The following is a 12,516-nucleotide window of genomic DNA, read 5'->3' on the forward strand; positions in this document are numbered from 1 at the left end:
AGATAACAATGATGACAATTGTGCTTATCACAGATTAAGAGACTAAGACCACTTAATGTGATGATAATCCAAAGGAATACAGTTACTCTTATAACTCTTTCACATATATACCATAATTTTTGATGTTCAGTTTACAATCTATCTTTGCCAGCACTTCAAAGGTTGGGCAGACCTTGTGTTTAAACTGGCTAGTCATCTTTAGAAAGGATCCCAGGGATCCCAGGGTGGCGCAGCGGTTTAGCGCCTGCCTTTGGCCCAGGGCGTGATCCTGGAGACCCGGGATCGAATCCCACGTCGCGCTCCCGGTGCATGGAGCCTGCTTCTTCCTCTGCCTATGTCTCTGCCTCTCTCTCTCTGTGACTATCATAAATAAATAAAAAAAATTAAAAAAAAAAAAAAAAAAGAAAGGATCCCAAAGTAAAAACAAATAAACAAAAACAAAAAACACCCAATTCGGCTGTAACTGTAACAAAATGTGAATGTTCTACATGTGGCCAACAAAACAGATCTTTTGAAGACAAACTTCTCAACAATCTTTGCAGCTCTAGGAGTAGGCCCACCATATCTCTGTATTGCAACCTCTCTATAAAAACATTTCATGCTATTAGAAGATGTATCAGTCTGCTAACAATGTAACTTTGGTGAGAATAGATGATACAGAAAGCTTCTTCCTTAAGAAACTAGCTTGATGTAAAAACCATATTAAGACAATTTTAACTTTAGCAAAGAACAATAACCGCTATTAACCACTATCAAGGAGGCACTTAAAGCCAAGGTGTAAAGAACAGCAGAGCTGTTATTAAAAAATGGTAAGTATTAGTAAAAGTATCCCTCAGAGGAAAATTAAGTCTACAAAGGGACACATTTACTCTGGTCATATATCCATTTTTTCCTCTTCATTTGGTAAAAGGCCTTATTTGAGGGACAATATTCCTTCGATCTCATAGGATAGATGCCTACAAAGTGAAACAAGTAATTTCACGTACCCACTGGGCTGCTTCCAGCTCCATTTGGCACTGTGAGGTCTGAAGTGCTCAACATCCCACCTAAAAACATTACAGAGAGAAAAGAAGGTAAATAATGAATATGAATGGGTTCTCTTTATCTGAATGAAGTAATCAGCACTCCTCTCCTGAAAAACAAAACCTAGCCTAGACTGAATTTGGCATTACTGTGTAATATGATATAGTTAAACATACATATAAAAGCTCACCTATCAAGCTCTGAATGCATATGCCTTCGGTATCAGTATCAAATCATATATATTGATAAGAATGGGGGCAGCGCTAATGGAGTATTATTAAATTTAGGACTTAGAGGAGAGAAGACACTGCATTACAAAGAGTAAAGCCATAAATGCACTGCAAATTTCTGGATTAATGAACTTTAACTCCAGGCAGGTACATCTATTTTCTGTATTTTTCACATGAGTGAGTCACACCCAAACTTTAAATCTTTGCTCATGATATCCTAATTAAATTTTCTGTCTGTCAAAGTATGGCTTTCCCATCATAAGGAAAGTTACAGATGACAGATTCTGTACATCATTCCACCCTGCCTGAGAGGAAGCTAAAGTACCACAGCGAATCCTCAAAAATATTCTTTAAAATGGAGCCAATTATGTAGCAGTGACTCTTGCTCATCAAAGACAGAATCTTAAAGAGTAGCAAAATAAGAAACTGCTTATATTAGCAATTATTTTTTCCACCCTTTTATTAAAGAACCAGCAGAACGAATATATACAGAATCACTACCTACCTGCACTACCAGTACTTGGTGGTCTCTGAGGGACTCCCGGGGATACATTTCTATGTAATGTGGCTTGAGGTGGAGACAGCATGCTTGAATCTGCCAATGTTGAGCTGGCTGCCAAAGATGGGGACACAAGGGAACTCCCTGGATTAGTGTAGGACAAAGCATTAGGGCTGGTCACAGGGACTGTGACAGACATTGAGAAGTTTTGAGGTGGCAAACCAGGCTGTAAATAAAGAACAAGGGAAAAAAAAAAACCTGTTAGTTTCATTTTCATCTATATTAAATGTGATAACTTATGAACTTTAATTTGATTAGGTAACTCTGGTTATTAAAAGTAGAGGATGGGGATAGTTTCTTACTAAAATTGGCAGATTTAAGCTGCTCTCTTTAGAATTATATTTTAACATGAGTACATTTGATATGAACCTTTTCAATTTTCATTTTTACATATTAATACATATATATTACTATAATGTATATATTTCAAATATTCAGAGATGAAAATTAGATGTCAGAACCTGATATTAGTGTTGTCAGATTTAGATATTACAAAATATATTATTGTTACCTACTAAGCATAAAATTAGCACTCTAATAATCCAAACATTACATTTCTATTGAGAGATTACAAATATAACAAAAGGGGAAAAATATGTACACAAATTATAAATTTAATACACCAAATGTGGGACATTTTAAGTAAGCCCTGGTTTAATTGACTGACATTCTCCATGAACAAAACTAAAAAAAATATCAAGTTGTATATACACAACACAATGCAATCTGAGTATAATGAAAATGCAAAGAAACAATCTAAACAATAAAATTAACCATTGACAACCTATTTTTAAATTGTATGAAGATTAAATTACAATTATAAATGCTATCCTACTTCCCTCCTAAATATCTCATACCCCTTTAAAATAGTATTTTCTATATCTTCTTGTATTTCTTCCACAGAACACATGCAATATGCTTGTTAACATGAAAATTCTCTTTGTAATATCTCCATCATAAAGAAAGAAAAAAGCTTTCCTCTCCCCACATTTTAAAACAGTGATTGCAAAGAGTGGTAACACTGCTAATTCAAAGTTGGAAGAATATAGTTTATGTACTCTCTTCAACAGTAGTTTATTTGAGAAAGAAAATTATAATTTATTAACATATAAAACAATGGCTATATGATAAAAATGTTTTCAAAGGTAAAGCAATTTTATTTACATGATATTTTTGCAGCTTAACATTAACTACAAAGTTACCAACATCCGTGTGAGGTCAGAAGGGATTTTATTTTGTTTGCTATTGTTTTGGGATTATTTTTTAAAAACAATAAAGGTATTAGCACAAAAATACTTCTTTAAATCTATTTTTCATGAGCTTCTAATAGTAAAGGATTACTTTGGAGAAATAATCCATGATGTATGGCACAGTTTTTAAGAGAATTAATTCTGACCATGAAATAAATATCAGCATTGGAACCAATTTGTTCCATGAAGCCTGCAAGACATATATGGCATTAGAAAATCAGATCCAGAATAGCTGTTTTAAGCAATTCTTGGCCAATGAGCTTCCCATGAGAACTCTTTGATGAACTCAAAAAAGTACTGGTTTTCATGACAGTTAGATGTTTGAGCATAGGAAAATTTTAAACCAACTATTTGTTTTGCAACTTAAGAACATTGATTTCTTAAATAAATATCAAGCCAAGGGGCTCTTCCTCAATACCTATGTGTAAGAAAATAATAGGAGTTTGGAGGTTATTTTGCCAAATAGTTTGGGACATTTACAAAGAACCAAAGAGTAAGCTACTACTATTACAGCCACTATACAATAATAATAATAAATAACTAAACATAATTGCGAAACACCAAATTTTGTATAAATCTAACCAATTTATATTTTATAGTCTCAAGATCTATTTACATACATGTAATACTTCCTAAAAGCCATGAGAGGGAAAGAAAATCCTAGAAGCACCCTATATATTTACAATCATGGAAATTTAGAGCTAGCAGGGACCTTAAAAATTATGTAAGTCAATTTATTCACTTTCCATAGGAAAAATACTGGAATCCAGGAAGGGCTTAAGTGCCCTATCCAAAGGTACAGGAGACAATAAGTAGAACTTGGAATAGGATGTTTTCTCTTCACTTTCATGTTTAAGACACTGAACGTCTTTATTATTAGATTGCCAACAAATTTATTTTGAAATTCTATAAATCCAAAAAAAAGACTAATGAAATTTTCTCCCCTTCTACTTATTAGTATTATCACCCACTGTGAAAATAAACAAGAAGTGTAGCCAATCTCTTCATGCACAAGATAAAAGCACAAACCATACTTTAGTACTCACTGCGATTTTATGATTCCGCATCATATTATCAAATTCCTCATTAATTTTTTTATATTTTTCTTCTGTATGTGGAGTTAGCACATAGGAAGTATCAGGGTCTGGGCTGTCGCACCCTCTGTGTTCCTTCTTGTTCAGAGCCTATATAATGAAGTTAACAAAAAGGATCAACAAATAAAAAGTAGAGGTAAAGTAAAAGTACTTACAGGGCCTCGTTTGAAAATAAAATCACTATCTTCATTTAGTTTGCTGAATCTGTCCTCCGAGAGTGGACTGTGCTCAAAGTAATCGTCAGCATCAGGGCTCTCACAACCATTAAGGCCTTTCTTTCTTAAAGTCTGAAATACAATTGGAAAATTCACACACAAATGATACTAACTTGCCATGAGTTTTTTTGTTAAATTTATTAAGAGAGCACAGACTGAATGAACGGAGTTATTACAAGAGCCACTGAAATGATTTTAAATGATCACAAATGTACTCTAATCCTTCAAATAAGGTAAACTTTAGACACACACAAAATTAATGTTCCCCTTGTACATTAAGAAAAAAAGGAATGTTTACTTATTTGGCTTATTTCTTCCCAAACTTCCTAGAGAATATACTAAATTACTCACAGCTCTGACAGTTATAACCTGAATCTGATTACAGCCTGATCAACATATCTGATAGGGCCAATGAGTGTGAGAACTGATACAGAAATGTATCAAAATGAGGTTCTGGGAAGCTATCATAGTACCTTTACAAAATGAACATTTCAGCAACTTCATCTATTGAAACTGCTTTTCACCTGAGTTTATCCTAGCCACCAGAAAGAACTGGCACCGTATCTGAATAACTTTATTCCTAATTTGTCCTTAAATACTATCATTTCCCTACTAACTGTGAAGCATAAAAACTCAAATACTTATTTACATATGACAATAATGACTCTTTCCTATGTAGAATGTGCATAATATTATGACTTTATTAGTGACACTGAACATGTATTATAAGATTGCAACAAATTTATTTTGAAGTTCTATAAAACCAAAAGAAAGAAAAACTAATGAAAATTTCCCCCTTTTACTTATTTCCAGTATTTTTAATAAAACATTCAGCATGTATCTTTTTCCCCCTTTGCTTTCTCTTTCTATAGAGCTTCGTCAGTTGATCTAATCCACTGAACTGACTTTCTGGAGAACTTTCTTGAGTGTAACAAAAGTACCTCCTAGACCATATGTTCACTTTTTTTCCTTCTTACTTTGGGGTAAAAGTATAATGAACAGTTGGCTTTCTGTTTTTTTTTTTATATTTTTCATTAAAATCACCATGAAATGACTTGTCCAGTATTTAGAAGAGTAACCTTAAAACCAGGGGCTTAACAATCTGTGGAATATTAACTTATTTGCAGAATGTCTAAATTTTTAAAAACCTTGATGGATCTTTTTAAAAAGAATTAGAGTTCAACAGCTCAAATAGCTTTGGGACTTATTGATTTTCTAGCCAACCATTGAGAAGTTTTAGAAAGTTAAACATTTTCCAAGTAAACTAACAAAGTTTATTTAATTGGAAAACAAAGTTTGATCAATAGATTAGTACTATATAAGTATGTTAACTTATATTAATATATTAAATGATTAAATTAGATTTAAGATATACTTTTAATTAATTCATAAAAATAAATCTTGGTATCCTTTAAAATATGATTTACAATCATTATGAATGCTTATTTCATACCTTTTTCCCCTAAAAGAATGTAAACACACACTAGATTCAGATTTGAGAATTTTTTTCTTAGTTTCTCTAAAGTCAAATTATTTTTAAAATCACTTTAGTCTATTTGATTTTTTTGTGTTTAAAGAATCATAAGAAATCCTAAGTACAGATATGTTAACTTCTCAAATTACTTGGCATGCACTAGGAATCCTACATACAACACACCTGAAACCATCACCATAATACAATCACTAAACATAAGGATAAAGCAAACACTACACCTACTTCCCCAACACTGGCACTATGGCTCTAAGTTCCTTGGATCTAACTAATGACATAAACTTTTATGTGTACTTAGCCATAAAAGGTTCTGTTATTTAGAACTAAAGGATGGAGACATGTATTCTCCCCTGTTCATGGCAGCAAGTTCTGCTTGCCAAAACTCTGCAAGTTGCTATCAGCAATGAAGACGTTAACACTCAGAATACTGGAACACAATGAACTCTTATAACCTACACAGCCCTAGAAACAAAACAAATATAGTAAGTGCCTAACAAAGATTTCATCCTGAACTTGTTGACTTATTCTAGCCTGAAATCTCTAGGTATTTTCCCATCCTATTCACATATTTTAAGACTAGGAAAATCGTAGTCATGTTCTTCCACTAACAGCAACCACTAAGTATGTATGTCTTTGAAGTCCTTTTAAATTACTGAACGAAAAGAATATGGCCTTCTAAGTAATTACACAAAATTTTTATTCTACAACAACAGGGTTAACCCTACTTGTACTCATTGAGGAAGAACAGTGCTCTGGCATCTCCAGCTCTGCAAGTCTTCACTTCAGATGGGGTTCCTGTCATTGTGAGGGAATTTAAGAGGCTCTATCAGCTCTGGAGATAACAAGCCCATGTACCTCCACTGGATATCCAACTGTTCTTCTTATCACCAGAACACGAAGAGTTGTTGTTGAGGACCCAACTACCATAAAAAGACTTTTTCTGTCTTCTTTATCATTACCACATAGCTTAATAGTAAAAGCTTCTCCTGTGTCACAGGTACTAACAAATGGAATGCTGCAATCTATTAACAAGGCTAGGTGAGGCATGAAACAATCTAGCTTCAGTTTTGTTTTGTTTTGTTTTTTTTACATGCTTCAAGTTAGCCACAATAAAAACACTTGTTCAATGAAGAAAACACAGTCTGAAAGGCTACCATTTTGAGGAATCTGCTTTTAAGTAGATTCCTTAAGGGTACAGGGTACTAGCACAGTACACAGTCTATGCTATTAGTGATGATTATACTGTTCCATTCTGAAGTAAACAGCATCTCAAAAGTACTTTACTCTTGTACATGCAATTGACAGTTTTCACAGTGACATGGCAAACTTAAGGGGAAAGCTCAATTGTGCCAAAATACTTTCAAATTTCAGGGCTATGTATCATGTAAGTTGACTAAGTTGATTTTCTTAAATAATTAAATTATGAATTTAAGCTACCTTGACACAAACTGTTCTATGTTCTTTTGTACCAGTATTCCAAACATGTTTAATGATTCCAACTGCAAAGATTACTTAAATGAAATCCTAAAATGAATGCACCCACAATTTTCATCAGTGTATCTATAAAAGACAGAAATTTTATTTTTGGAGGGTCAGCTAAGCACCTTTAAAAAACAAACATTTCTACTTCTCACAATAAAGTTAAACTGTGTTAGGAGTTTAATGTTTTTATATTTTCATTAAATATTTCCATATTTTGGGCCAATTCAGTCAGGTACTTTTTGCATACTTTATGGTATAAAATGTAAGTTTTAAATAATCAATGAACTTGGCTAACATTCACCTTCAGCATAGTTATGTAAAGACAGATTTTGAAAGATTTTTAAATGGATCAAAATACAATTCCAAAGTGTCTTTCTGGAAAACTATGTATTGTTTAGGGTACATTCTTCCAAGTCAATCCGATTCTATGGGGTTTGTGCCTTTGAGCTCTTTTACAACTCTGTAGAGGCAGAAGTTATTTTGTTGAAACTGAGAGTAATGGAAATAATTAGTGTTTGTAGACATGCAAATAAATGCCAGCTGCTGGAGGTTCAACTGACTTTTGTCCTTACTATGGAAGAGGTCAGGTTCTTTTTGCCTCTATGAAGCAAATGTATTTTGCCTTCCTGATAGGCTTATATATTTGTCTAATCTTTGGATTTACCTATTAACTACCTATAATATTCTTTTCCAGTTCCCTCAGTCACTAATGAGTTAAAATCTTTGATTCATGTTCATTTTATATCTGAGAGTCATGACTTAACTTTTTTTTGAAGATTATTGTTTAACAGTTATGAGAATAAAATTACCCTTAACAATGATTCATAGTAAATGTAAACTCAGGGTAAGAGAGCTTCATAGTACCTCTTGTTAGGACTTAGTATTAGACTGAGTATTGGCTTTTAAAAGAAAAAACTCATGTGTTGTTAAATTTTTTGAAAATATTTGGTCAAATGATTAATGATCTGTATTAATTTATCATACTTTCAAAAATTAAAGATATATAATCAGAGAAGGCTTGTGACTTGTCAGTACTCTTCAAGAAATAAAAGAGAATAATCCTTAATTTTGGTGACAATTCATAAATTAAATGCTATTCCTATCACAGTATTGAGAGTACGAAGGTCTAAACCTGCAAACCCATGATCTCCTGATGCAGGGTCCTCTCCATCTGAAGCAACTGAGCTCTAAGGTGAAATTCAAGCTGGTGGAAGGAGAGTGGGTAGTGTTTTACCTTTACGAATTTCCAAGGGAAAAGGTATGCCTATATCGCAGGATATATAGGAGATGACCTGGAGATGCCCAAATAAAAGAGAAGGTTTTGTTTTCCTTTGTTATTAGTTAAATGAGTTTTAGCTTAATGAAGAGGAACTTAAAACCTCCTGTCTACTGATTAAAGACCCCATCAGTAGGAAGGCTCTGAAATTTAAAATTTTTTTATAACAATTTAAGGAAAAAACAATGAAAACTATATCCTGGCTATAACGTTCATTCAGGTTTTATCTACCTTTGTTCTTTAATTAGGCTATTTTACAACTCTGAAGGGATGGATGTCGACTAACTTGCAGAAAATGAATAGTAACTGCAAATAATTCCTATTCACAGAAATTGTTTCCTGTGGGATGTCATTGATTATCGCCTTGTGAACAGTGACCTGTTTTCTTGCATTTTTAAATTCACATCAGCATTCTTTAACTATTATTACGTGGTATTTTGAGTTCTTTGAATTGTGACCTCTTATTGGTTCACTCATTAGTAAAATAAAATCTTTGATGCATGTTCATTTTATAGTTGTATGAGTAACAATTATGGTTTCTTTCACACATCTAATCTGAAATTTGGAAGACCGATAGTCCCAACTGCCTGTTGCACATTATCATGTGGATAGCTGGCTACTCTATCTCAATTTAACTAAAATGGACTCATTATCTTTCATTTAATAGATCCCCTCTTCAGACTTAACCTTATCTAGTCAACACAGCAAGCAATCTTGCTGCTCATGCTTTGTTTTCTTCCCCACAATCACACGGAATACTAAATTTCATAGATTATTATTTCCACTGCCACCATAGTCAACACAGGCCTGTGCTGCCTTATGTCTAGATGCTTATTATATCTCCCCCTTTTACTTTTCTCTCTTTTCTAATCTGATCCATAAGCTGTTAGAGATTCCAGTCTCCTCAATGCCACTTCCTATTTGTCACATTTGTTTTAAATCTTAGGTGGCTATGATCTACAGCACTAGTCTCTAAGATTCAGATTATCTACCCCATCTGGAAACATATTTTATGTACAGCCTTCAACATATGTGTATATTTTGCCATTTATATGCATAAATTAATCTTAATAAGTGCATTTTAGGGTAAAAAGAATTTCTATTATTTTCTTCCTGAACCCCAGCAGATTCTTTTATATACCTTACATCCTTCTTTTGAAATAACAGATATAGAATACAAAACCATAATTCCTTAGCCTAAATGCAGGTCTCTAACAGCCTAACTCCTATGTATCAATTCCCTTGTTTGAAATCCTGCTCTTGTCCATATGACTCTTTCATAGCTTGCTGCGGCCTAATTTTAACCTCATCTTTCATGAAACTTTCCCCCCACTACTTCCCTATGCTAAAATTTTAAGAGCACTTACTCTACAGAGAGAACATTCATTTAATATATATATATATATATATATATATATATATACATTGTATTTACCTATCTACTGTACCTTCAAGTAATCTATGAACTTTGAAATCAAAGACTGAATTCTAGATTGCTTTACATTTTCTGAGTCTAGACAAGATGCTATACAGACATGAAATATGTATTTATTAATACTTGCAAGATAAAAAAATATATAGTAAGAAGAATGAGATCAGGATGCTGTGACAAGTTACCTTTGAAGTCTTCTAAAACACAGTTATGAATTTGTTAAAATGTAAATAAGGCAATCTAAAGACATTAGTTTGTACTAGACTGATCTACAGAAGTTGTTGATATTTGACTGCTTTTGAACTACAAAAATATAATTTTTATGTATAATTTCTTAAATTCATACATATATTTAACTTACAACAGCCTATATTCTGAAAGCTGCTGGGAGACGCTCCAGTGGGCTTTTGGATAGAACTAGCAGGCAAGAAACATCTCTTACACTGAATGTGTCTAATTATTAACAACCAAAGGTTTTGATTCTGGATTTTATTTTGAGCCCAGCAGTCTTGGAGTACAAACTTCGTAATCTAAAAAAAAACAAACAAACAGCCAAGCTTTTCTAGAATAAGGAAAATATTGTACCATCTATAAACAATACAACCCAGCATTTATATTAATGCTAAGACAAAGGTCCCATGGCTGATTAAACCTTTTCTCCTACTGAGACAAAAGACTACATAACTGAAGCTTTTTTTAAATCTGGAAATTATGCTCTATTATAAAAATGTATACCTGAGAAGGACCCAGAACCTCAATTATTTTTACATAAAGACCACCCATGGTGCCTTCACAAAAGTCAACCTGCAAACCAGCCTTGGTGGCAGAGATGACACACCATGCACATCTTGAGATGGAGCTCCTGATGTCAAGCCTTTAGGAAACCAGGTATTCCTTCCTGCCTTGGGTGCCACCTGCCTGTATTCTCTCAATAAATTCTCCTTTAGGGGCATCTGGGTGGCTCAGTTGGTTTTAAGTATCTGCCTTTGGCTCAGGTCATGATCTTGGGGTCCTGGGATAGAGAGCCCTGTGCTGAGCTCTCTGCTCAGGGGGAGCCTGTTTGTCCCCCTCTCCCTGGCCCCCGCCATGTTCTCTCTTAAATAAATAAAATCTTTTAAAAAAATGATAAATTCTCCTTTAGTTTGAGTTACTTTAAGTGGATTTTACCTCTTATAATCAAAGAACCTTGATGAAGAAAACTGTCATAATCCTTTAGGTCACATATTAGTAGTGTCCTTATCTAAGTCACATAATTCCCAAAACAAGTGTGGCTAGTGCCTCCAGAACGCTGAGCCCAGACAGGATCCCAAACCTGGAGGTAAGATAACTGAGGATTATTTAGTTTCTGGCCAAAGATAATTGATTCAAATAATGGTACATATACCAACAAAGATCTTTAAAGTCAAGTGTTGTATTGTTCTACTTATAAAGATAACCTTATCTTTCAAGTTCAAGGAAGCATGTATAGAATTCTGGGTATATAACACTGCTTGGCAGGCCCTGTACTTCATTTTCTAGTCTGTACTATTAAATCTGTTGGTGAAAGTGAAGATGGAAAGGACAAGGAAATGGTGGAAAGGAGATAAGAAACTTGAGGCATAAAAAAAAATAATTAAAAAAAAAAAGAAACTTGAGGAAAAAGTAATGCTAGAGGTTTAGGTTTAGACTTTTTTCCCTAGGTATACTCAAAGAATTTTTTATAAACTTAAGAGCAAGAATATTTCAAAATGGATTATAAATTAAAGGTAGCTAATTTTAAATAAAATTTTTAGCTTATATTCTTATCAGCAAAAAATAATGTATTTAAAATTTTAGACATGCTTATGCTCCATAGAAATTATATATGCACGTGTATAGATATAAACAAATACATATATGTACTATCACATATATACATATATACTATAATCTTTTGTTCTTTTAATAAAGAAATCTAGTATTCATAATATTTTTCACTGTAAATAAATTTAAATATTTAAACTACACAAAGTCTGAAGTAACTGATAAAAATCCCAGGGGACTGCATTTTCTGAAATTTTAAGATGTGCCACTAAATGTTAGACTCAGGAGTTTGTACTGCCTGAGTGTTTACAAGAGCCCATACCTGACAAGATTGTGTTTTTAACTACTGCCTACCAAGACTGAAATGTTTGTTAATGTATGCTCAATTTTATAACTATCGAATTCTATTCCAAACTAATAGAATCACAGTACTGAGAAGCAAACTATGGAATTAAAAGTACTCAAAGGGTATATATACATAGTTTTTAAATGCATGAGAAGCTAATTAATCAATCGATAACTAATCACCACCCACCTTCAATCTCATTTCTGTCAAGCACCTGAGCAGTAAGTGCTCCCTAAATACTGGATGAATGGATAATTAGATATAACATAAGATATAACACTTCTAAAATAAAGGAATAATATGTCTTGAGTTTTAAGGAATTTAAACTAAATAGA

At 33.2% G+C, this 12,516-nt stretch overlaps 1 protein-coding gene across 49 annotated transcripts in view; it reads right to left on the reverse strand.

Moving 5' to 3' along the window:
- Window positions 1-12,516, reverse strand: part of MEF2A (myocyte enhancer factor 2A) — a 166,376-nt gene that overhangs the window by 31,407 nt on the left and 122,453 nt on the right. For 22 of the 49 annotated variants that reach the window (XM_072737148.1, XM_072737163.1, XM_072737143.1 and 19 more), the window contains 3 exons: window positions 4,312-4,443; window positions 1,759-1,978; window positions 987-1,046 (listed from right to left, as the gene is read on the reverse strand). In XM_072737148.1, the coding sequence (XP_072593249.1) occupies window positions 987-1,046; window positions 1,759-1,978; window positions 4,312-4,443 (412 nt within the window). Of the gene's footprint in view, window positions 1-986; window positions 1,047-1,758; window positions 1,979-4,108; window positions 4,444-12,516 lie in introns of all 49 variants that reach the window. The other 27 variants (XM_072737146.1, XM_072737141.1, XM_072737151.1 and 24 more) reach the window with 2 other exon arrangements.

The sequence above is a fragment of the Vulpes vulpes genome, chromosome 14, assembly GCF_048418805.1.
Source record: "Vulpes vulpes isolate BD-2025 chromosome 14, VulVul3, whole genome shotgun sequence".
Taxonomy (NCBI): Eukaryota; Metazoa; Chordata; class Mammalia; order Carnivora; family Canidae; genus Vulpes; species Vulpes vulpes.